A 26,118-nucleotide genomic window follows, 5' to 3' on the forward strand; every position below is an offset into this window, starting at 1 on the left:
GAGATGGAGAGAGATGGCACTAAGCAAGTCAGCGATGAGTACTTTGAGGAGGTTTTGAGGTTTTGCAAGTTTCGTTTTCTAAAGGGCAAGGCGATGTTGAACATTGGAGAATGTCATCCTCCTAACCGGTTAAAGGTTTAGTTATTGTTATTTAAGTCAAAGGTTCTCCCTATTGTTTGGCTAGGAGATGATTCTCAAAATGATGACTCAAAACATCATGAGGACAAGTTTGGCAAACCTCGTCTGCTCAGTTTAAAATGAGGAGGAAAAAAAAAAAAATAAATACAGGTAGTCACAGAAAGGCTACCATGTTTCAGTGTAGATCATTGCCCTGCCTAATACATGAGCTGCTGCTGCTGCCTCTACTTGATTATAGGTAAAAATTTTGCATGGGCGTAAGCCATTTTCAGAGCCAATGGCGGTGTTGGGACCACTTGCACGACAGTTTTAAATGGTTGTAGCTCTGTCCTCGGGTTTTACAGCCTTTGTTAGGTTCCCAAGTAATTCTCCAGAGGCTATACTTGGTCTTCTACTTTTACTTGACACGTTCCTGGAACCTCTAACTTCCCTACCCTTCTGCCCTTTCAAAACCATTGTCAACTTCCTTTGAAGCAAGCAAAAGCAGGCTGCATGTCTGGCATGCCTTGTAGAAGAAAAAATATCATCCTTTGGTACTTCTTTGTATTGATTTCTTGTTCTATCACCACTAAGTGGTTGCATTAAGGTACAGGAAGGGACCGCTAATGTTGTTTTCAAAGGTTTTTCTCTCATTTTTGAAGTCCGTCTAATTGGCTCGTTCCTTCTGAATTCAGTGCAGAGCTCATTTAGATAAGATATTAAAATCTAAACTCTAGCTGAGCAATTGCAGAGCCATAATGAATTTCCAGTTGCGCAGGCTGAAGACTTCTTGGTTTCACAAAACACGTCTGGCTCAAACGATGCACCAACATGGGTATCAGTTGCATATAGCACAGTTCAGTTTTCTAAATGTTTGTGGGAACTGGCTTTGTGTTTTAAAATATATGTTTAGGAAGCTGTTAAAATACAGATTTGAGTCCTGAAGGATGCACTTGTTGAAGATGGAGATGTCGCCAGGTTTTAACCACTGGTTACAGTGTATGAAAAATTATCATCTCAGAGCGAGTGCTTTACATCCTTTAGTGCTGTGTTGCCTCCCAAGGAGAGATGTATGGCCTTGGGAGGAGGTGAACGTCTTTGAACCTACAGTGATGGGGCCTTTAAGTGAATTGTCAACTGCATGTGTGAAGGAGCTCAGCAGTGGAGTTAAAGGGTTTTCCACCCCTCTCCCCACTTGTTTTTTTTCCTTGCTGTTCCTTTTCTCACTTTCATATTTCTCTCTGTATCTATTTTTCAGGCTTTGCCTTTTAAAAGCTTATTCACCTGGTGCCCTGGGAGGTTATTTTGCAGAACAGAGGAGCAGGGCTGGGTTTTGGGCTGAACTGATGAAGGAGCCCTAATCAGCCATCAGCAGCTCTGACACGTCCCTCCTTAGAGCAGCATCGCTCTGTCAAGACCCCTTCCAAATCCCCACCTAAGCTGTCAGTCATTAATGTGAGAGCAGAATATTAACCAAATCTGGTTTACTTATTTTTTTCCTGCCTCTGTTTCTCCACCACATACCAGTTCCTGTGTGAGGCCATGAACTTGGGCATTTAGCTTCCCTGGTCCAGAATAACAGGTCTATTGAAATTAAGAGTCCCTTTGCTGCTGTTTATTTTAGAGATGACACGTCTCTGCGGAGGACTTGTATTCCAGGGAGATAAAAACATTGTGGAAAAATAGCCTCCAGCTACTGGAATTGTCTTTTGATATTTGAAAAATTGGTTCATGAAAGAGTTTTTTTTCACAAAAGCATGTTTTGCTTTTGGCATGGAGTAAAAATAGAGCCGTGGTGGTGGCAAGATTCCGGAGGGGGAAACTTTCGGAGAGCTGCCAACGTGAATAAGCAGTTTCATTGCCTGAAGCGTCATTCTGTATTCTACACAGTCTGTTCAAACCCTATAAGAAAAAGGTGCACTCAGAATGTAAAGTTTGAGTTTACCTGCTGAGCGAGCAACTTTTAATATATTACCACCCGTATAATAGATGTGCACAGTTTTACTGTAGAGGTGAAAAAACGTGGCTTTTGCCCAGTGCTCTGAGAGTTGCTTTACAAGTGTGGCTGATGAAAGCAACTTAATTCTTTCCTGTCTTTCACTCCGTGCAAAATACAAGCACTTATAAAATACACTGTAAGTTAGGTTTTTACTTTGCTGCAAGCAGCATAGTAAAGGAGAAAGTTTTATTTTCCATGTGTAAATCACTTTCTAATTATCTAGCAATGTGTTTTTCTCATATAACGAATTTAATTATAAGCTTTGGGCATCAAGTAAAAATGTTTGGTGTTATCAGAAAATCAAACTTCCCATTGAAATTTAGTATTAGGCTACTGCACTCAAGGTGTGTCTCAAATCTTACAGTATAACATGCTTTAAGGATGAGAATTAAAGGGGGTATGGGATGCTTCCCCTCTATTGTCAAGGTCCCCAGCTGCAGGCTGACCAGTGTGTACTAAGAGTTTCTGGTCATATTCACTGTCTGTTCAGCTTTTTGTTTCAGTCTTTTTCTGTGTGTTTCTTTTCATTAGCTCTGTTTCTGCTGGAATATTTTTGCTGTGTTTAGATTGAATAAAACATTCAAGCTGCCTTTTTTTGGAATAAATCTGTTGTTGGTCTCCATCTGTTGAGTCCTGCCCTCTCAGTTTTCAAGACAGGAAGGAGCAGCACATCTTAAACTGTCTCCTTTGTGTTCTGACCATTTATGGGCTTTTTGTTGTTGTTTGCTTTTTACAGTGCAATAATTTGTCAGTTCATGCTGTTATGATTACATTTAAGAAATCTCTGTAAGTTAGCTATGTGTGACATCGGTGTGACAACGTATCCTGTGTGACCTTCTGTTGTTTCATGTTTTCTTTCTGCAATTCTTGCACTTTTCACTAGAACCATTCCTATATGTAAAATGATGTGTATGCATTGCACTTTATTTTGGCCTTCTCTTAAGAGCATTTTAGAATTCTGCTTTAAAAGTTCTGCATCTTTTTGTCTGTTTTGTTTACCTTTCTTTTTGCTATGGTCTTGGTTTCTTGCCGGGTACAATGAGATGGCATTGCTCAGCTTCAGTTAGGTGAGACCTCTTTGTCACCCACATGCCTGCCTCATGCTGGTGCTTCTCCTGCAGTAAATCCGGTGGTGGGATGGACCCATATGAAAGCTGATCTTCTTGCTTGGTTTATTTTTGGGGCTACAACGTCCTCCTGCTTCTCTCTACCTGGGCAGGGTGGAGGATAGGGAGGGAATGAAAACACCCCTCGCAACAGTGTCAAATCTGTTCTTGGTTGCTCCTGATCACCCCACATGCCCTGGGCATGGTTTTATAGCTACGGACCTGGCTGAATGGAGTTGAAGTGAGGGTCAGGAGATGCGGTAGCTGTCGGCCTGAGGCTTACTGGTGGGCATGAGCCAGCACCGTAACAAGCGTGAGCAGGAAAAATGCCTGTATGGAGGGGAGCTTCTCATCTTTAGGGACAAAGAAGTTGCCGAAGACATGGTTTCAGAGAGACTCTGCACAAGCAGCAAGGCAGAACAGGTGTATCTGGAACCCCCTTCTCCAGGGGACTGCTGCCCTGTGGAGGGCAGGCGAGCTGCAGGGTGGGGGAGGAAACTTCTTGCCTGCTGCTTGTGTGGGTATTGGTTTGTCCCTGTATTTAAAGCACGTATAATATAGTGAATTACAGTATCCACACTGCCTTTGCTCTGGTGCTTTTGAAAGTGTGAAGCAAATGCAGTAAAACCTTCTGCATCTTGGCACTAAAGCTGGGGATTCGGTCTAGCTGGGTTCTTTGCTGGAACAGGTTTTAACAGCAGTGGGATTTCCACCACACCAGGAGTTTGTTGCCTCTTACTGAAATAAAAGTGGCTGCATTTTGGAGGAAATGGACTTACTTTGCTGGAATTCCCTACATGACTTCTGCAGGTGCCTGAATTTTTTATATTATGAGCTTGTAGAAGACAACTGGACAGTTGCCAGATGTGTGGACAGTGTGGGTTTTTTTCCTCCAGTAGTCTATTTAAAGTTCATAGAAACAGTCAATGATAAGATCATACCAAGCTTTACCACTACAATATTTCCTTTTAATTGTTGGTTGGTCTTTCTGCCCTTAAAACAAAGAATAAAACAGAAGAAATTGCAGTAATCACCTCCTGGAGCAGGGCCTTCTGATGAAGGAACGTTGAGGAAAGTACTGCCAACATCAAACCAACGAAATATACAGGTAGAAATGCTTTCTTTTCTAACCACTTTAGGAGTCAGTCATCATTTTCAGGGGGCCTTGTTACAGCCATGATTTGGTATTCTGAAACTTACTGATTCTCAGCAGCCGTTGGTTTGTCATAGGTCTGGTGCAGGCAAGGACCCACTGGGCTTTTCAACCCTGAGTTTCTGTAACAGAAATGCCATCAGCTGGCTGCGTGGTTTTGGCAGCACTTCGTTTAGATGTGCCAAGTGCTGTACAAGGGAAAGGTGGGGAATGATCCGATGGATGCGTATGTAAGAAATCTCCTGTCACATCATCTTCTGCCCCTATACCAGGATGAGCAGTCTTCACTCTCAATATTCCCTGTCCATCCTGGGCAGGAAGAAAACAAGGTCGAAATCTTGCCTTACATAGTGTTAACTCCTTTATCCTTTGGAAAGGAGACGAGATCTTCAAAAGTGATTGCTTTTCTGAATGATGAGCCTATTATTTTTGTACTGTTTCGAAGGCAGGGGTTTAACAGCGTGCCTACCAGCAGGGCTTTGTCCTGAGCAGCACGATGCCATGGCATAACAGTTGTACCTGGAGTAATATTTTTCTTCTTTTCTCTTAATTCTCAGAATGGTGGTAAAAGGAACATTTTTTGGTACCATTTTCTATTTAAAGCTAGCTGTCATTTGTACTTGCCTGACTTTTTTTTTTTTTAGTACTGGTCACTACATACGCTTGTACTGTCTGGCATGATGTTAGCATCTTAAAAATGAAGGCACCAAGTATTGGTGCAGCTGCAGCTGTACAGAATTAACTCGCGTCTCATGGGGGTGCAGCAGGAAAATAGAAAAGTTCTAAGATTGACTTGTAGTGTGGCTGGCTGTATGAAGAAACGGCAGCAAGGCAGGCCGTGGCGTGCATTTACAGTGTCAATATGCTTCTTTTCTTCCTTTAGGTAAAAGTGTAGAAATTCACTTCACTTTTGTTGAGGAATGTAACTAATTCAGTGTAGTACATGTATTTTTGTGCGTTAGGGCCTACCAGGGAATTTCACTTCTCCCATTGCACTGCAGGTGCTACCCCACGCTCATTGGAAATAGAAGTATGCACACAAGTCAATACTTAACATACTGTAACTTGCCTAAGGGTGACTTGTTTTTGTGCTTTTTCAGTGTGATCTGGTTTCCCAAACACAAGTCATCCTGTAAAATGTGGTATTTACTCATCTGAACACAGGGGTTGTAGCTACACATCTTAGCAGGGCATCTTAGTTCAGGTTTTGTGTGCGCTGTTATCCCTGTACTAGCCAGCATCGCATGGTGCATCATTACCTTCGTCACTGTCGCCTTCAGCTGTCATGATCTTCCTCTAATTTCTCAGCTTTTTATTGGATCACTGATTCTAGTCAGCATGTGAACCCCAGATAACGTTTTTATAGCTAAACCTTGTTTACTGGATAGCTGCACACAGCCATTTCTTGCTTTGTACAGTCTTTTGCATGTATGGGAGAACTGCAGGTGCTTCCATAGGTCAGACAGCAAGCTTTCATATGTCAAGCTAATGAATGCAAAGAAGGTAACCCAAGAATTATAGATCTGTCCTATACTATCAGTTTTATTCTTGAGATGTCCCCTAAGTTTGGACCACAGTGCAGCAGCGTTTTGGCAGCTGCAAGGGGCAGGCTGGTGGCAGATGCTCTCTCAGTGCTCAGACTTGGTGCTGCTGCTGTAGGGTGTTGGAGGAAATGAGGGCTCACGTGGGAGGACAGCCCCAATTAACTCTTTTTTTTTTTACTTTAAATTTTAATGTGCAGTTATGATATGTAGGCATTAAAAAAAAAATTAAAGCTTACTGTCTTGAAGCTAGACAGTACTTTTGAACTCTGCTGCTAGTAATGATCATGCAAGACTGGGCTTCTCCATCCTCTGGACCTGTTGGCTGTGGTCTCATCGGCTCTGTTGTTAGAAAGTGCAGCCTTTTGACCAAGAAGGCTCATTAAAATAGGCTTTGGGGACCATACCTTTATTTTTCTCTTTTGGAAGTAACAAGTTGGTTTGAGCGAAGTACACAAACAGAGATGAGAAGAATCCCTTTATTAAAGCAGAGGAGTTTGTCAGACCTTCTTGCAGGCACTTGAATAAGAGAAGGGAGACCTGAAATGAAAGCTGAAGTCCTTATAGCCCTCTGGACTTAGCTTTTGACTCCTTCATCCTCTCAGCACTCTCTCTTTAGCTTCCCAGGCTTCCTCTGGCTAATTTGCCATTGTGAGCTACAGCTAGCAAAGTTTTCCCGATTGCAATACCAGCACAGCTTTTGGAAAAAGAGGGAGCCTCAGGTTAAAACAGTAGCTGTTAATAAACACTCACATACTGCTTGGGGAGGAGGGCTTTGGAGCAAAGCTATATAACAAATGCTGTGCTTTGGCTTTCCTTCCAAAAAAAAAAAAGTCAAACTTGTAGCTCTTGTGCCATGTGCATATTGTGCCTGTTTCCATTTAACCTAGTTTGCTACAGAACTTCTTTCCCATGTTTCTTTCCCCTTAAAAAAACAAAAAACGCAAAAAACAGAAAACCAAAGCAACTGTTGTTTAATCCCAGCCGGGAGTTGTCTGTACAGTGTCCTTGCACATTTTATAGTTGCATTCTGTTACAAACACAACAGTTGAATAAACCTGCATGCTTTGCCTTTTCTGCCTCCCCATTTTATTTCTGCAAATAGTTTTGCAGTCTGCACTTTATTACTCTTAACAGCACCGTGCTATAAGCTGGCAGCAACGATAAGGTTTCCATTATCCTTTTGCTGAGGTATGGGTGCAGCGGCCAGACACAGGGTACCCCCTCAAACATTTTATTCCAGGAAAATGCATGCTGTTGCAAAACGCATTTTACTGTAGTGCTGAGAGATGTCGGATCTGCTGCTGCTAAGGGGAGCTTTGCAGCACAAGAGATCCTTATTTCTTAGCTGGATGCATCCTTCTGGGATGGAGAGGCAGTGGTATACCATTTTTCTCCGAATCTTAGTACTTCCATGGGTGGGTTTGTGTCATTGCTTCCAACTTGCTCTTCCTGCTTGGCCATTGCCCTCAGTGTTTTCCCTTGGCTGAAGTTATCCTGTAGTGCAGCAAGAGCTGTCGACAGCAAGGGGATGAAATACATGTGAATGTCCTTATCTTAGGATGCTCCGATCTTAATTAGAGCTAGTTTAGATCTGCTGAAAATGTGAATAAAACTGCAAGGATCTATGATTTATCTTAACTCACCTATCTGAAGGTTATTAGATTCTGGTTTAATGGGGTGTGGCATATTGAGCACAACTAGTTATTCCATTTTGCAGTATCCTTTCTTGTATTTGTTTCTGTTATGTAAAATACTTTAATTACCACAACTATGTTTATGTACAAAAGTAATTGTTACTGAAGGATTTTTGGGGGGTGGAATGACAGGAAAAGCAATGGCATGAAATCATCCCCCTAGTTAACTGTAAGGTCTAGTAAAGTCTTCCTTTACACCCTGCATTTTCGAATGTTTTGAAATACCATTGAGGTTAAACTGTTTGAGACTAGCTTCCCTCCTTTGTCTTGCATTTTTTACACTTCCCTGAGTTTTATACAAATCATTTATTTCTAAACTTCCTTACGCTGGTGCTGCTGGTGAGCGTGAAAGCTCAGCACTGTGGGTCCCGATGAGTCAGCAGCGGGCTGGGAAATCTGCTGCTGATGCAAGGTGGGCCAAAAATCTGCATTGCTTTGCCAGAGATACAGTTGCAAAATAAAGTTTAAAAATAGTTTTAAATAGTTTTTTAAAAAAACGAAAGCATAAAATCCGCAGCACTCATGCTTCACCTGGTTTCCCAGAAAATAAATGTACTTGCGCTTTCAGATCAATATGGACTATGATTTGTTCTAAACTCCTTTTTATTGCTAACATTAAGCATACTTGGGACCTAAGTGGGCGTTCAAAAAGGGCAAAAAAAGAGGGAATATGGGGTTGGCAGCAAGTTGAAAGGCAAAGAGAATAGATGCAAGGGGCAATTAAGGCTTCGGGAATAGAAAGGAGAAAGTGGGCAGCTTTGGAAAGCGGACAGAAAATGGTTGACAGCTTTGATTACCAGTGCTGTCTTCCAGTTCTCAAGCAGCTGAGTATTTTCAATTCCGGTACATTTACAAAAGCAAACAGCAGAGCAATCATTTTGTTTTTGGAGGAGGAATAGTTTGTATTTTTGGAGGAGGGAAAAGAGGAGTCACCTCTGCAGTGGCAGGACTGGGAAACATCACTTTAACAAGAAAACACAATTCAAGATTTCCAAAATCAAGTGCCTAAAATTAGGCTTTGGAGTCCTAATTTAAGAACGGAGAAAGTGGCTGTTTTCCAAGAAGGCTGAGCAGCCAGGCCTGGCAGTGTGTTGCTCTCAGAAGCCAGCATAATTATTTAGATGCCTATTTTGGGGTTTTTTTTGGACCTCAAGTTCAGGCACTTAAACGTGAAAACTGGGGTCTGTTGTTTCAGGGGGTTCTTGAGCAGCAGGGTGAGAGCTGGAGGATCCTACTGAAAGGGAGCAGGCTTCCAGTGCTTTGAGCTTTCAGCCCAAAATGTTTTGTTGCTGCTGTTTGGGTTGCTTAAAAAGGGTGGCATGGTATGGGGGGCAAACCTTTATATTTTTGTGCCTTATCTTTGCTACCTGGAAACTGAAATTACTTCAAGAAGAAACTCAAGAAACAATATTAAAATGTGACCAAGAATTCTTAAATCACTTTTTAGCATAAATCCCCCAGAATGCATTTTCTGGGGAAAGTGTAGAATTTCCTTTGAAAGGCAGGAGCTGGTAAAATACTTCAGTATTTAGTAGCCCTTTGCTCAGTAGCAATGTGCATTAGAAGAGCAGGTTATCGCTGCTGGTAGCCTATATGAAAAACTTTTATAAATCTTAAAAAAAAAAAAAAATGCAAGAAACGCACATTTCTGTGTAGCTTTTGGCCTACATTTTCAGTTGCCGCAGTGAGGAGCACTGGGGCCATCCATGCCCAGACTAAGTGGCCCAGCAGAGCTCACATCTTATGCCCAGACGTGTGGGTGGCCACTGGAGTGTAGTGCATGTCCCAGCTCATAGTGCCAGAAGTGGACCAGGGATGCAAAATGTTCTGTGGGTGTCCAAAAAACCCACTGTCTATCTAAATCAGAGGATTTTTTAAAAAAAGTAATATTTTAATGATGGGGCTCAATCTTGTTGGGGCAAGGTGCAACTTCATCCTTCATTATGTTTGTGTTGCTGAATTGTGGCAGTCCAGTAATGGTTTTTTTTTTGTTTGTTTAAAACATCAGATATACCTTTAAATATTTAGACTTGGAGTAAAGTGTCTTTCAGGTTGTAAGTCTGAGTGCTTCCAGACTCTGATCCAGCTTGCCCAGGTGTTCAGGGACCTTCCCATACTGGTAAAATACGGGAGCAGAGAGGATTTCTTTCCTGTCCATTGTAGAAAGGCAGGTTAGGAAAAAAGAACTAGTGTATATAGAGGTACCCGTTTTAAAAAGCAGTGTGCAGCATAATTGGGTCAAATTTTTTTCTGACCATAGGTACTGAATAAGGCTACAGATGTTGTCTATCTGGACTTCTGTAAGTCCTTTGACTTGGTCCCCCACAACATTGTTCTCTCTAAATTGGAGAGATAAGGATTTGATGGATAGACTGCTCAGTGGATGAGGAATTGGTTGGGTGGTTGCATCCAGAGGGGAGTGGTCGACAGCTCAATGTCCAGATGGAGATCATTGATGAGTGGTGTCCCTCAGGGGTCCATATTGGGACCAGTACTGTTTAGTGTCTTCATCAATGACATAGACAGTGGGGTCGAGTGCACCCTCAGCAAGTTTGCAGTTGACACCAAGCTGAGCAGTGCAGTTGACACGCCTGAAGGACAGGATGCCATCCAGAGGGACCTGGGCAAGCTCAAGAAGTGGGTCCATGTGAACCTTACGGGTTCAACAAGGCCAAGTGCAGGGACCTGCACCTGAGTCGGGGCAACCCCCAGTATCAATACAAGCTGGGGGATGAAGGGATTGAGAGGAGCCCTGCAGAGAAAGATTTGGGGGTACTGGTGGGTAAAAAGCTATATGAGCCAACAATGTGCGCTCACAGCTTAGTACCCTGGGCTGCACCAAAAGCAGCATGGCAAGCAGGTTGAGGGAGGTGGTTCTGCCCCTCTGCTCTGCTCTGGCGAGACCCCATCTGGAGTGCTGTGTCCAGCTCTGGGGCCCTCAGTACAAGCTGGACATGGACCTGTTGGAGTGGGCCCAGAGGAGGCCACAAAAATTATATGAGGGCTGGGGCACCTCTTCTATGAAGAAAGGCTGAGAGAGTTGGGGTTTTTCAACCTGGAGAAGAGAAGGCTGTGGGGAGACCTTATTGTGGCCTTTCAGTACTTTAAAGGAGGCTTATAAGAAAGATGGGGATAACATTTTAGCAGGGCCTGTTGCGACAGGACGACGGGTAATGGTTTTAAACTAAGAGGGTAGATTCAGACTAGATATAAGGAAGAAAGATTTTTACAATGAGCGTGGTGAAACATTGGCACAGGTTGCCCAGAGAGGTGGTAGATGCCCCATCCCTGGAAACATCCAAGGCCAGGTTGGACGGGGCTCTGAGCAACCTGATCTATTTGATGATGTCCCTGTTCACTGAAGGGGGGTTGGACTAGATGACCTCTAAAGGTCCCTTCTAACCTAAACCATTCTATGATTCTGTGAATAGTGTGCCTTGCTGAGGGGTGACTACTGGGTAAAGGAGTGTTGGTAATGATCTGCTTGTGTTTGTGGTGAGCTGCAGAATTTGCTTACTTTCAGTATTAAGAAACATGCCGATTACAGTGTTTCAAATGGCCACTGGTTTAATTTTTCTGGGAGTCGATGTTCCTCTGAATTGGGAAACTATTCTAATTAAAAAAGAACTCTTGTAGCTGCTGCCGTTGAAGCAGTGTTTAATGTTGTGTGGCTGTTGGCAGGAGACTTGGTGCATTCTCACATGACCCCCTCTGGAACAAAAGCAGATTGTTTCCCTCTGTTTTTCTGTTACAAAAATAAGTTCCTTTTGAAACAATTTCTTTTTCTGCAAATTCTGGAAATCGACGCTAGGAGTAGTTCTTCCTTTGGTGTGCCTTTTACAATCTGCTGTCTGATAATGCTGGCACAAAAAGCCACTTTGGGGTAGCAGCCCAAAAAAAGCAGACACCTCTGCAGAAAGCCGCCTCCTCTTGGGGAATGAGGTTTTCTTCCAATTTTATGGGAGGTTTGAACATAGAGTTTCATTTCTTGCTGTCTTTGCTATAGCTAGGCAGAGTTTGTTTCTGCTTACTTAGTTGTTTTGTTTACATATCTGCATTTTCAGTGTCCAGCAAGCAACAGTATATAACAAGTCAGTTCTGAATTGAGCTTTTTCTGTATATTTTTGTATAATGAACCTTGGTTTTTGAAAACTCTCCCATCTGAAATCTTCCTCTGCAAAAAGGGGAGTGGAGGTCAGGTGCAGATGCTGGGTTATTGGATGATGCAGTGCTCTGTGACTAAATCAATCAGTACTGGATCAAAGGAGTGACAGACAAATTGAGTAAGTGGGGATTTCAAGCAACAAAATGAATTATCCGCTGGGGAGTGCTTTTACTGGTGATATTTAATAGCTGACAGATTTAAAGAAAAAGGAGGTGGGAAAAAACCAAGAGCTTGCTCTGGATACTTTCTTGTCTTTGGAAATTATGTACTCTCATTTCTCACAGTCTTCTTGATGGTCATGCTTCTGGTAGCACAGCATAGGCTTCACAGTTAAATTTCTTTATTCTGAGGACACCAGCGTGCCAGTGCTGTGGCCATTCACGCAAGTACTCACAGTTTGTGTGTCATAGCTGGTGAGGTGATGTAATCCCAGAAATGCCCCTTCTTGTGAAATGTGTACTTATTTGGGCTGGGCTTCTTCAGTGAGAAAACCGATATAAATCAGGACTGCAAAAGACTTTTAACAATTGTGGTTATTTTAATCAAGCTCTCTTGTTTGTGCCTGGTGACCAGATTCCAGGGGAGTTTCTGAGCCTTTGTGTAGTCCAAAGTGGTACAAAGACTTGATGCACACGGAGGGGAAAGTCCTCTTCTGCGTGTGTCTTCGAGAGCCCTGCAGGGAGTGATGGGTTGGGGGTGCAGCCAGAAATCCTCAGCAAGCACGTCAGCCTCCTGCCTGGAGCCCTGCGGTGGAAGGGGTGTGGACTTACACAGCAGACCACGCGATGTGAATGCATGTATCCAAGCCCATGTATTTTCTTGGTCCCAGAGGAAGGTGAAACCCCTGAGGGGGCCTGGTGGCTCCCAGGCCCACTTTGGACTGGGGAGGGGACGTCATTTGCATCCTGCTTGGCTTTTCTTGCTGGACTCAAAAGAAATGGAGGTGTAGTTCTAGCTGACTAAACCACGAAGGCCTACTATTCATTTTACTTGGGTAAATCAGAAATCCCCTAAGGGCAGGGTTTTCACAGGTGGAAGAGAGACATTTCTTTACCTAGATAGAACTGAAAAAAATAGAGATTAACTTTTTCTGTTGTTAGCAATGGTGTCTAGGCTAGAGTAATTCTTCTGTTTTACATTTTGGGTATGTTGACAGCTTAAGTGTTGCTTACATTATTTCCCCATAACTATAAATTGCTGTTAATATTAGTGCTTGGGGGTGGGGAGAAACACCAAGTTAAAACTATCCTTTTCAAAATGGATAAAATTATTTTAGTGGAAGCTCAGTACAGTTCTGGATAGAAAAGAGGAAATGGGAAGGCATTTTATTTTTTAGTCTGAGTTGTGTTTTTCTTAATCAAGAAGAAAATTACTTCCTCTTCTCCTGAGAACAGCTTCATGTACGGTTGTCCCTGCTCACGGAAAGCGTTGCTGCTTCTTTCCTGCTTTAACGTTAGGGAGGTACAGCGACTTGTGTACCGCAGTTTATATACCAGGTGCTACCAATAAATACTGGCCGTGTGAGGAGCTGAAAGATGACATTTGAATCACTACTGTACTGATGTTGGATGAGTTTTGTCTGGTAATGTCTTACCAGTAAGCAGTTTGTGGAACTGGGGATGCACATGCCACGAACTGCAACGTTTTCTCCCTTGCCTCTGCAGCCCTCTGTGTCATTCAGTGACTGTTGATATCTTGGTTTTATGGGCTGTTAATCAGAGCTGTAATCAGTAACCTATCCGCAAAAGTGATAGCAGAGCCGGTTTTTATGTTTTTCCCTTCCCTCCTCCTCCGCAGCTAGCCTTGCCAGCTATTCAAGGCTCTTTGTTAAAAGAGCTTCATAGTATTTATTTGAGAATTTTAATGTTGCTGGCTCTCTCAAGGTCCAGTCCTCCTTCTCCTCCTCCTTGCAGAGTGATCTTGCAAGATGTCATCCTGTATTTGCACTTATAAAATACAGTGTTAAAAAGAACTTCAGGTTAATCTGAACTCATTATTTTAAGCTTCTGTGTATCTAGATCCTTGATTAAATACTTCAGTGGGAAATACTGCTTTTATACTGGTGACTCTCTGAGACTAGAATAAGCTTTATCTACTTTATACACACTGGTAATATCCAATATATCTGCTGCAATTTTTGTGTATTAGTATTTTCTTTGTTGACCCTAACAGATAGTATTCAGATGATTATTTTCGTGAGCTGAAGAACTAACTTTCTCCTCTTCTTTCCATTGCAATAGCTTGTAGAATGGAACTTCTGGATAAAACAATCAACAGCTACCTTGATGTTTGGCTTGGACCCAGAGGTAAGATTTGTCAAAAATTAAATACGTAAGTAAAACTGATGTTAAAGTGCAGATATTAAAGCATAAGAAACAGCTTCCCTCTAACATCCTGACATTGGCAGGTGACTACTTTCTTTAGTATCTGCAAAGCATTAAAGTGTATGATTCTGTAATAAATAGTCTGTTCAATGCTTCTGATCTTCTGACCTGAAGAGATGCTAATTTTTCAGCTATGACAGAGTCATAGGTGCTGTTCTTCTTGCTATCAGTTAAGCTTGTGTTGTTAGTCTTAGTGAAGAACTTCTCTCACTCAGATCTTTGCTGCCTTTTTTTTTTAATTCAATAATAGCTTTTATTAAAAAAAACCCATTTTTTTAAGATTTGCATTCTATGAAATAAAAATACTCTTGTCCTCACAACTAGAGCTGCTAAGTAATTTTTCACTGAGAAAATTTGTAGTTTTTGGAAAGCATTGCTTATTTGAAAACATTCTTTTTAAAGAAACAATGGTTTTGGTAGGTTTTTCACTGTGAGAAAGTCAACAGGTGGAGAACAGTAGTCCTGGTCAGCACGAGGAAGGGACAGGCGGTGGCCTCATGGGGAGAGCTTCCAGCTAGGGTAGGGATGGTCCTGTTCCACCTGGTCCTGACCAGGGGGGATTAAATGTCAGCATCCTGTACAGAGTGTGCATAGCAAGGCTGCTCAGTGGCATGTGCTTTCTTCCTCTGATTGCTTCAGTAGAGTCTTTTCTATATCTTTCTTTGTCCCAGTGGAGTTCTGGTGGTGGTGGTCCGTCCTTGCAGGACAAAGTCCACAGGAGGTGGAACAAGCCTCTGATCCTTCAAAGTGTGTTTTCTGTTTGCTGTTAGTTACTTGGTGCCCTTGTTGCCCACCTCCCCTTCATCCTAAGCCCATTTAGATTACTCTGGATATTCTGATATCACTTATTGGATGTGCTGGCATATGGTCTATGTTTGCCATGTCTTAAAAATAATGAACAATAAAGGTTTGGATTTGCCACAATTACCCTGCTTTCTTAACTACTTCCTAACCTACATTTTAAGGCTTCATTTCTTACATTCAGGATCCACATGCCTCCTTTAAAATTGAGTCAGGGCTGTGAATGCCAGCAAAACTTCACTTGTTCATTTATGGATAGGTAAATTTGGTTTCAACCCTTTGGGCTGACTTCAGTGAGAGGGAGTGAAATACCGTGCTGTTGCTGGGTATGGGCAACACAGTTGTGGTTCAAAAGGATCATGCACTTGTCCCAGCTGTTCCCCTGAAATCTTCTTGTTTGGAGTGGTTTGTGTGCGTTTCCTGAGCAGTTGACACGTTGCCAACCAGACTGGTTAGTCAGACTGGACTGACTGCTCTGTGTTTCGTTGCTCATACAAGGACTCCAAAATTTAGTCCTTTTGAGTAGCACATATGTAAGTCTAATAAAGTTAGTATTGATTAGAAAATAATTAGCAGGGTCATCCACTGATAATCACAAAGGTATCTGCTTCACTCCTAGCCTTGCTGGCTCTGTGAGGAGGTAAGATATGTACTATTGGGAAAGGTTTGAGAGAATAAGGAGGAGAGGATCACTGAAGCTATGCTTTTCTTGATTGAAGCTCATCTGTGGTATTCAGGATGGGCAACAATTCTGAATAGTAGTGAGTATTTAAAAATAATAGCAGTAATAATTTAAGAATATTTTTGCTTTAGGAAGAGAATGATTTCTGCTTTCTTTAACAACTGTGAAACTAAAATCTTGCTGTTTGTGAAGGTTGTTTGTTGTGTAATTGGCAGCATGGCCCTTAATAAAAGGGCTTCCTTCATCTTTCTCCAGTATTTTGGCACTAGAAGCATTTTGGGTACAGCTTTTTCTGGATGCATTGAACTCTTCCCCTTACAAAATCTTAAGTGTTTGTATGTTTTTGCTTGTTTGTTTCAGACCCCAGAGTAAAAGGATGGCTGCTTCTGGAGAACTATACACCTACCTTTATCTTCTCAGTCTTGTACTTACTAATTGTATGGCTGGGACCAAAGTACATGAGGAATAAGCAACCATTCTCGTGCAGGGGTATTCTAGTGGTCTACAACCTTGGACTTACACTGCTTTCTCTGTATATGTTTTATGAGGTAGGAGAAAAGGGGTTGGGTCAGTGTTATTTGTTATCTGTTTTAGTTATATTGGCTTATGTTGAAAATTCTCTCTGAGGGCAGTCTTACTAAACCCGGGGAAACATCTGCAGAAACGTTGCAACTGTTCTTCAGTGTCACTTCTCAGGGGAGAAAACTTGTGTCCTTGTAGTTTTGCTGAAGGAACTGCATCTATGCTGCTGTGATTCATCTGCTTCTTGGAAGTTAACCTGAACATACAAATATATTTCAAACTGAAGTGGATTTTCTGTGGACTTATTTTCTTTCCTCACAAAACAAAGAATTAGGCAGTATAAAGTTTTCCGCTTTAGCTGATTTTACTCAGAATTGCATGGTTTTTATTAAAGTGAAAATGAGGAACTACGGCAGTGCAAGTAAGAATGTGGTCAGAAAATGACTCTGTGTGTGGCTTTAATGTACAGAATACTCTGGCTTGCTTTTTACCAAAAGTGTTTCTTGCTTCTGTAAAGAGAGATTTCATTTTCAATATGCAATTACAAGCTAGAGCTAAAACTACTAATCTTTTCCCCCCCCCCCTTTGGCATTTGCTTAGAAGTATATGCAAGCTGTAATTCTCCCTTAAGATTGTAGTAAATTCTATAGTGTTTTACAAGGTGAGTGTTGTTGTGGTTTAACCCTAGCCAGCAACTAAGCCCCACCCAGCTGCTCGCTTACTGCCCCCACCTCAGTGGAATGGGGAAGAGAATCAGAAGAGTAAAAGTGAGAAAACTCATGGGTTGACATAAAGACAGTTTAATAGGGAAAGCAAAAGCTGCGTGCACAAGCAAAGCAAAAATTCATTAATTGCTTCCCATGGGCAGGCAGGGGTTCAGCCATCTCCAGGAAAGCAGGGCTCCATCATGTGTAACAGTTACTTGGGAAGACAAAGCCATCACTTCAAATGTCCCGTTCCCCCCTTCCTTCTTCTTCCCCCAGCTTTATATGCTGAGCATGATGTCATATGGTGTGGGATATCCCTTGGGTCAGTTGGGGTCAGCTGTCCCAGCTGTGTCCCCTCCCAGTTTCTTGTGCACCTGGCAGAGCATGGGGAGCTGAAAAGACCTTGACTAGTGTAAGCACTGCTCAGCAACAACTAAAGCATCTCCACATTATCAACACTGTTCCCAGCACAAATCCAAAACACAGCCCCATACCAGCTACTGTGAAGAAGATTAAACTCTATCCCAGCTGAAACCAGGACAGTGTTTAGATAGTATGTGATTTAAAGTTATTTCTATTGTGTAGTGAATTGTCTAGTCAAAAATTACTGAGTTGGGTTAGTAAGAACTTTGATACTTAATTCTTCAGCAGGAGCAGTTTTGGATTCGGTATGTACTTGGGACAACTTGTATTCTTGATGTGCTTGCATTTCTAACCTCTCTCTCAGGATATTATCATCCAGAAAAAAATTGTGGTTTGATCTGTTTAATTTTTTCTAAAAGTAGTGTTGCTGTGGAATTCATGTACAACATATGCATTATTTTATGCAGATATTATTTGTAATTATATAATAATCTATTCTTTTAACCTCTAATTATGTTATTGAGGGTTTACAAGAGCAGACTTTTCTTCGATTGTACCAAGTGTGGATGAAACTCTCACAATGGCCATTCTGATTTCCTTGAACACTTAGAATAATACTCATAGTTTCCAAATGAAAATTACTGTAATATTCAACCGTGTTACAAAACCTGTTGATAAACAACAGAAAAGATCGGAACAGTTGATCTTACAAATGCCCTTTTCTTGCTAACAATGAACTGGTTACCAAGGAAGGACTATTTATTGTATGCTAAATAAGTCCTCATACTTGTAACCAGCTGAAGAGCTTTTATATTGTGAAGGAAAGAGGCAACTAAAATACAGTGAATGTTAAGGCTCCTCCCTCCTATATAGTGAAGCTCTTTGATGTTAAAGTGAATATTGCTCTTAATGTAATGTTAACTATATGGGAGTGTTCACTGGTATTGTTGTGAATATACCTTCTCTTTTTGAACGTGAATACACAAAGCTGCAGTATCATGAAGACTCTTAAAATCATGGTAGTTGCAAGAAAATGTTTTTGACAGCACTAAGAGCTAGACAAGAGGGCAAGCAATGTTCTGCAACAAAGGACTGATCCCATAAAAATGCTGCCAAGTAGAGAGCCGTGCTGACATAACACCTCGCTGCTTGATGTTTGCAGGGAGAGAGCCGAAGGGCCAGGTGATAGGGAAAAAATCAGCTTCCTGCACCTCCAGGTACGTTCTCTAGCTGTAGTGGCTCTGCAATTATCTGTGTCAGTGCAAAGCAGGCGATAACCTCGCTTAGATCACGTCAGTCATAGAAATTTGGCTTTGAAGGATTAGCCATACATCAGTAGCACTTTGTAGTACATATATTCACTTTTAAGATAAAATGGTGAAGAGCAACATTCAAAAGAGAGATGTAACTCCGTGTTCTCTTCCTTGTTGTCACTTTGGGTTTCAGCTGGATTAAACTTTTTTCAGTATCAGTTTGAGAAAAGTCATAAAACACTTATGAACTTGTTTAGTAGCCTGTCTGAAAATAAGCTGCTTTAATAGCTTGCATATGATACAACTGAAACTCTGCTTTGGAGTTTTTCCTGAGTTACAGCTGTGGTGGTTCAGGTCATGATTCATAGCATCACAGCTCAGTTTAAATATTATATGACCCAAACAAGATGTTGAAGTGAGGCATCCTCCCAACAAGGATGAGAAAATGACCTGTTTGGTTTTATGACCATTACATCTGAATGTTTGTATGCAATAACGTGGGAAAAAATTTTTTGCGTTGCAGGATTTCTAGTTGTAGTGCACTTGCACTATTTGGCCTACTGGTGTCATACAATAGAACCTTATTTAAAATCACTGGAAATCTTATACCTTTTATTTGGGACTCCTAAAATAGTAGCTTCTGTGTGTACTTGCTAGAAAGTATTTATTCGGGTGTTTAATGACCAGGCTGGGATCTGGTACTAGCAGAACAGAGTAGTGGACTGTGCTTGTCCCAGACAATATAAAAGGCAAGGCAGACCTTGGGGAGCAGGAGAGGTTTCTCCAGGCTGACCTATCGCTCCCTTACTTCAGGAAGAGGGGGATGCTCATTAGGGGCAGACAACAATGATTTATTCTGTACAAATCTGCAGTGCTTGGACTTTGAGGGGAAAAAAACCACCCCTGTCTTGGGCAGAGGCAGCAAGGAGTGGCCTCCTGCATGGTGGAGAAGGCGCATAGCAGAGCAGCTGGCAGAGGGGTTATAGGATATGGGTTAATCACCCACTGGCTGGCACAGCTGTATCCAAAAGAGCAGCAGGAGTAGTTAGAGCAGCAGAGGCAGCACTGCTTCCACTCGTGTCTCTACTCTGTGCTGGGATCACGAGTCAAGTTGTCTTGCAATGCTGTGAGTAGGGCCCATGCCCCTCTGCTCGCGTCTCAGCTGGGTAATGGGGCAAAGTAGGGAGAGAGCCAGGTACCCAGTTATATGGCATGCAGACCTATTTTATTTTGGGGCTGCTTGTTAGCAAAACTAGCCAAGTGATCTGGACTTACATTTGAGAAAACTGGTCAGTGATGAAGGCTTGCTTTCTTCAAAGCAATTACTTTCCTGACTTCTTTCTTTGTCTGAAAAATTAATTCCGTACTGCATTAGCCTGAGAAAAGTCTCAGATCTTACTGATGAGGGAGGTGTTGCATATGCTGTAGGAAAAGCGTCCTAAAAGCTGCACCCTGTTTTAGGAAGGAGGGGACTCGGTGAAGAGGTGCTGTGGCACCTGAGCCGCGGGAGGCAGCTTGCTGCCAGGCTGCTCTTTCCTCTCCTCTTTCTTTCTCTACAGGTCCTGAAGTCCTTATCTCTGTACCAAGGTAACTGCGTTCACGTAAAGATAAAATTTCTTATCTCTGCAGGTAGTTGCTTTCTTTGATCAGACGTGAACTACTTCTTTTCACTTTAATCTAGCACTGTTTTGAAGCTTGTAAACTCATCATGCCTTGACAACATGATGCGGTGCTGGGTCTCTTATTTGCCCCTCTCCAGTGAGTCTCAGACTTTGGTTTTATCACAGGAAAACAAAATCCTCCCTGGTAGCGCCTCTCCTACAGCCCAGTCAGACTGGTGTTAGTGTGCTGGTTTAATTTGGAGCAGGGTTTATAAAAGAAGCACATGCTACAGCATTTTGAAGAATTAGGCAACAGAATTACAAAATGAAAGCAACATTAAAAAAAAATAAATTTCAAAACAGGGGAAGGAAGTAAGAGTTGCTTGACCACAAAAACAACTTTGAGCTGCAGGGTATTGCCCAGAGCCAAAGGACTTAACACTGACTTTGAGAACCATTTTAATGGGCTTATGAAGGCGCTGTCTCTTTGTGTCATTTAAAAATCAGATACTCTGGTGAAAATTATTGTAGTCAGCTTTTCTAGACAGGTTAATTTCTTGAGGGAAGATCTGCCGGTGGTTGCACATCAGCAATGCCATTAACAAGCCTGGGCTCCTGCCAACCTCAAGATGTAGGACTTCCTAGGGATGGCAGTCAGGGAAAGGTTGTCTCAAGCCTGGGGTGGCTGCAGAGCCACCAGCCCATCACTGGGAGTGCTGGGCAAGTTGAGACCTGCTGTAGAGTAGCAGTAAGGATGGGTTAGAAACTCTGGCTATCCTGAAAGCAGGCCACGACAGGCATGAGCAATGACTTAAATGCACTAGCTGGCAATTTATGACACCTCCATTTATTGCTTTCTAGGTGGCACATAAGCAGCTTCCCTAGTGCCGTAAGCCCAGCCTCGTGCGTAACGGAGCCTTTTGGGAACCGTTCGTGGTCAGGTCTCAGAGTGGCCTGCTGGTTTTGTTTTCTGAAGCCTTCCAGCATGTGCTGAGAGTATTGGGGTGCAAGAAATAGTGGTGGCAGGCAGAGGAGCAGCTGGCGAGCTTGGAAAAAGGGTTATCTGTGTCTGTTGCATGTTGCAGCAAGCAAGGTTTGTGAGCACCGGCAGCAGTATCAGCTTTTCACCATTTAGTTCCTTCTGGAAAGGGGAGGATTAAATTATTTTTGTAACTATCCTAACTATTTATATGATAAAAGAGATTACCATTTCCTACAATCGTCGCTTTGCTTCTATCATTTAAACCCTTGTGGCTGTGAAAGTATTAGAACTCCTAGCACATTACTATATGCTCTTCTGGAAATGAGAGAGTACTTGGGTTTAGCTGAAGCTACCTATAGTCACATGGATGCCTTTGCCCTTTGGAGAGGTGGATCTACCCAGATTTCTTTGGTTGTGTTACACTTTAGATACTGATCCTGTATCACTTGCAGGGAAAGCTCTTTCAGTTTCACTGTGCTAGCCATTCCTTGGGAGAAGTTTATGGACCACAGGATCAGTGATGGATGCTATTTGGATTAATTACAATTACAATATAAACATTGTGATTATCCCTCTATTACTAACATTTTCTTGAACTATGAAAACTGTATGAAAACATCTGTAAGCTCTTAACAACACGATCACAGCACAATGTGGTCTCCTGTCTGAGGGACTGGTGGGCACTCACGAAGCCACGCAGCCGTAAGGGCGGTTTGGTGCAAGACTTGCTCCAGGGCGTAGCTGGTACTTTAGCAGCATACTGCTTTTAAACTGGTGTGCTTTGTGCATCACTGTCTTCCTCATTGGCTGGGAGAGGTCTCCTCCCATGGCTCTGTTCTCTTAGCTGCTTGGATAGAGAAACTGCTTGGCTCTGCTGTCAATGTGCAGGGCTGCCCTGCTCTCACTGTGGCAGGGTGGTGTTGGTTTATCTCTAACACACGAGATAATTCCAGGTCTACATGTTATGATATAACTAGATGTCTGGCTTTTTTTTCTTTTTCTAAATAGTGGTGATAATTCTATCTCAGAAGGTCAAAAATAACAACCTAGGCTGACTGGGTATTTTAGAAGCTAATTTACGGGGAAAATGAGCCGTAAAGGAAATAACATTAGGAAAAGGTAGATCATTTAAGTGTCATTGTACTTTTTAGAATGAGCTTCCCATTCACAGTTCTGAGCAGCACTTAATCATACCAGTTATTGTAGTCTTTTAATCAAGTGATCATTTTAAATGACTTATGGTACAAAGGGGTTTTCACTGTGGTTTTGCAAAGCTTTTTTTTTTATCCTGCATGAGCACAGATAAGGCTAAAACCAGACAACTTGCTTGTGCAGGATATCTGTCTCTGCCTTTAAAATGTTTTTGGGATACCTGCAATTCTTTTTTCACTTGGGAATTGTTTAAACTTGTTATTCCTCTCCTCATGCGATTCCCAAGAGGAAAAAGACCTTTATAAACAACATCCAGCAATCCCTTCTGTTGTGATATTAAAGGGGGGCTCAGTCTTGTCCTTGCAGCCATTCCCTCTTCCCATCCCACCCTCAACCTGCCCCTCTATCTCCCACCCACAAAAGGGTGGAATGTGGACATCCAGCTTGCCTCCTGCTTCTCTGGGGATTTCAGCCAGCCCTTGAGCAATGGGCTCCCCATCATCCTCCCATGACTAATAGCTCGTCATTACTCCTAAAAGTAATTTTGTCATGTCTGAGGTGTTAATTGTTATGCCAGGAAGTCACTTGTGCTGGGAAGGATGGTAATGTACCTGGGATGAGTGAATTATTTAAAAAGGCCTTGAGGAATCAAAATGTGGTAATACATCAGTTGTTAGCTGTTAACAGCAAATCTTCAGCTTTGCTAACCTTACACAGTTGAAAAAATTGTAGTCAGATATCTCTGTATAAAATTTCCTAAAAACATAACTTTATACTTTGAAAAATAATAATAATTTTAAAATTGCTTTGGTTGTTCACTTTCTTCAACAGTTAAATCAACAGTTAAGAAGGAAAGATAATTCTCAAGGATCTGTCTAGCATATGTCTGTGCAAAACACACATGCTATGTGGGGATAAGATGCTACCTCCTATTTTTATTCTGGTATACCCCGATTGGAAGATTTTCCGATTCGATCATTGCTTGGAGCTTGAATTCAACCTAATGCCACCCTCAGGTGCCCATGCATCCCTTGACACCAGGTGTCTTGGCAGAGCCGCTGTTGAGGTTTGCACATGCCGCGGGGTGCAGCCTTCTCCTCAAATGACACTTTATTCTTTGATCTTTTCAGCTGGTGACGGGAGTATGGGAAGGAGGATACAATTTCTTCTGTCAGGATACGCACAGCGGAGGAGAAGCTGATATGAAGGTAATGTAATCAAGACTTATGGCTAATATAGTTTCAAATTGTCCACTTGTGTTTAAGGGGAGAGCAGAACAGTGTTGATTATGCAGATTTTGTTCAAACTATATGCATTTTTTCCTCCTTTCACAATACAATGGACAATGCATTGTTAAACAGAATAGTTAATCTACAATATATTCATGGTTGGCATTTTGGTGAGTAATTACCTGTAAATTTTCAAGTGTTTTCAGGTGAAAAAACAAGAACTTGATCTTCAGACTGTATCCAACCACGGTGTGTTGTTGTGACTTCCCTTCCTGAGATGTGGTGATGATTTCTTCTGGTCACTGTTCAGATCTCTCCTTTACAGAGAGCACTGTGGGACCAACTCTGGTTCAGTATTTTCTAGTTTCTCCCAGGGCACCCCGGGTGCACAGCAATAGCCTCATAAAACACTCTTTGTCATCCTGTTTTCAGCTGTAGCTGTGGGTTTGTACCTAGATCTCCTACAGAGAGACCTGAGGCTGAAGTGTTACCAAAGATCTCAGCAGTGTCTTCAATCCAAGCAGTATAGGACAGAATCTGGATTTTAATTACTTAGGTAGCAAAAGGGTTGAAAGCACCCACAACGTGCAGTGCTTCTAAAACTTGTGTCCTCCTTTCTAGATCATACGTGTCCTCTGGTGGTACTATTTCTCCAAACTCATTGAGTTCATGGATACCTTCTTTTTCATTTTGCGGAAAAATAATCATCAGATCACTGTACTGCATGTCTACCACCATGCAACGATGCTGAACATTTGGTGGTTTGTTATGAACTGGGTGCCTTGTGGTCACTGTAAGTACTGGGTTATTCTGGGGAATGCTTGCAACGAGGGCCTTGTTCTGGTTTTCTTTTGGTCAAGTCAAATGTTTCCAGTACCTTCAGCTGCAGGATTTATTCTGTCCCATATTAAGGTGCTTTGCTGAATTGCAACTATTGCAGATAGTTGCAGGTATTAAGCTGCCTGCAGAGCCTCTGGAAGAGGCATGCCTATGTAGTTTGCAGAATTTGCGTGGCAGCATGACACTTATCAGCTGCAGTAGTCCAGGTCTGATACCTGTCAACCTTGTTTTCTCTTTTTTTGTGGTGGTCGCAGACCCTCTAATGAAGCAATACTCTTTTCCAAGTCAGGACCAGAAGCTTGTTTCATCTGCAAGATGGCAAATAGTGACTCTTGTCCGTGTATCTGTCAAGTTCACTTGAGATGTTACTTTCTTAATTTAATCTCATTATACCAGTAGCCATAACAAATTATTTCAATTAAAATTTTGTCCCCTGGGCGCTAATGAACTTGACTGAATACATCTTGAGTGGAAGATTTCCATGTCCCTCTTGTCTAAATCCTGCTAACCTCTGGTTATCTTGCTTTGATTCTTTAATTTCAATGCTTTTAGCTGGCATCTAGTTTCTTAACTACATTAGCGTGGCTTAAATGTGGTTCAGATGTGCAGCTTGTGGTTTTGTTGAACACTCATCCAAGAGAAACCTTGTCAAATCCAGTGGATGTGAACTACCGGCAGTGTGGACCGAGAGGCTGCGTGGCTCAGGGAGGCTGGTCTGCTTTCTGAGCCAAACAACATAGAAACTCGTATTTGTTTTGTGTTGTCAGCACAACAGCGAGTAATGCTGGACTTACAAAAAGCGTCCATCTGCAACCACATTCTCCTCTGGGGAAGTCAATCCCCATCTCTACAACAGTCAAAAGTGCAGATATTTGGAATCTAGGTTGTGCTTGCGTGGTCTTGAAAATACTTTTGTGCTATTTCTAGTGATGTGTTTTTCTTCTTCCTTTCCAAGCTTTATGTTCTGCTTGGTCATCACAGTTCTATGCAGTTTGGTGTTAAGCTAAAAGTTTCTTTAATGACTGAAGATTCTGTAAACAAGGACGAATAAAATGGTTAACTCTCAGTTTCTGAAGGTATCTGTTGCTTTTGGTTATAAATGACAAAATAGGTTCCTGCCTGGAAGGAAGTGAAATAAGCCTAAAATTAGATGGGTGAAGCTATCGATTGTTGGGTATGTTCATGTGCTTCTGTTTTATCAGCTTCCTCAGTTCCTCTGAGAAGCCATAATGTAGATGTGAAAAAGAATAAACCGAGGAAACAAAACCAGAAGGCTGGTGTAAAGTGCACAGCTGCAAAGCAGCTCAGCCACTCTGTTGGGTGAAAAAAAAAATAAAAAATCACTCAGAATGAGACAAAATCAGTTGGAAAAAAAAAACTCTAGCCTTTCTTCTAAGGAAAAAAATATTTTAAATAGTAACATTTTAACTTGTTATTTTTGTAGGATCCATGAAACAGTGTGTTCCTGGTAATGCAGTGTACTTTGTCCCTTTGCTCTTTTTTTAGCTTACTTTGGTGCCACACTGAACAGCTTTATCCACGTCCTCATGTACTCCTACTATGGATTGTCTGCTGTTCCAGCAATGCGTCCTTATCTGTGGTGGAAGAAGTACATCACTCAGGGGCAGCTGGTGAGTGATTAGCTCTTCAGTGCTTTAGCAGGCTCTTGCCTTTATTGAGTTAGAAAATTTTGGCAAGGGGTAGAGGAAGGGAGAGTGAGGGCTAGTACCTCTTACATCTTGAAGAGCCTAAATCATCTTAGAAATCCAGCTTCTGCACCTCAGTTTTCAGGACGATGGGGAGCTGGGGACTGATGCTGTACGC

At 42.1% G+C, this 26,118-nt stretch overlaps 1 protein-coding gene across 3 annotated transcripts in view; it reads left to right on the top strand.

The window, feature by feature from the left end:
* ELOVL5 (ELOVL fatty acid elongase 5) overlaps positions 1 to 26,118 on the top strand; it is a 38,288-nt gene that overhangs the window by 8,046 nt on the left and 4,124 nt on the right. For all 3 annotated transcript variants that reach the window (XM_064447909.1, XM_064447910.1, XM_064447908.1), the window contains exons 2-6: positions 14,019 to 14,084; positions 16,006 to 16,193; positions 23,356 to 23,433; positions 24,076 to 24,247; positions 25,801 to 25,925. In XM_064447909.1, the coding sequence (XP_064303979.1) occupies positions 14,027 to 14,084; positions 16,006 to 16,193; positions 23,356 to 23,433; positions 24,076 to 24,247; positions 25,801 to 25,925 (621 nt within the window). In that variant the 5' untranslated portion in view covers positions 14,019 to 14,026. The remainder of the gene's footprint in view (positions 1 to 14,018; positions 14,085 to 16,005; positions 16,194 to 23,355; positions 23,434 to 24,075; positions 24,248 to 25,800; positions 25,926 to 26,118) is intronic.

This window comes from Phalacrocorax carbo, chromosome 3 (assembly GCF_963921805.1).
Source record: "Phalacrocorax carbo chromosome 3, bPhaCar2.1, whole genome shotgun sequence".
In the NCBI taxonomy this organism is placed as follows: Eukaryota; Metazoa; Chordata; class Aves; order Suliformes; family Phalacrocoracidae; genus Phalacrocorax; species Phalacrocorax carbo.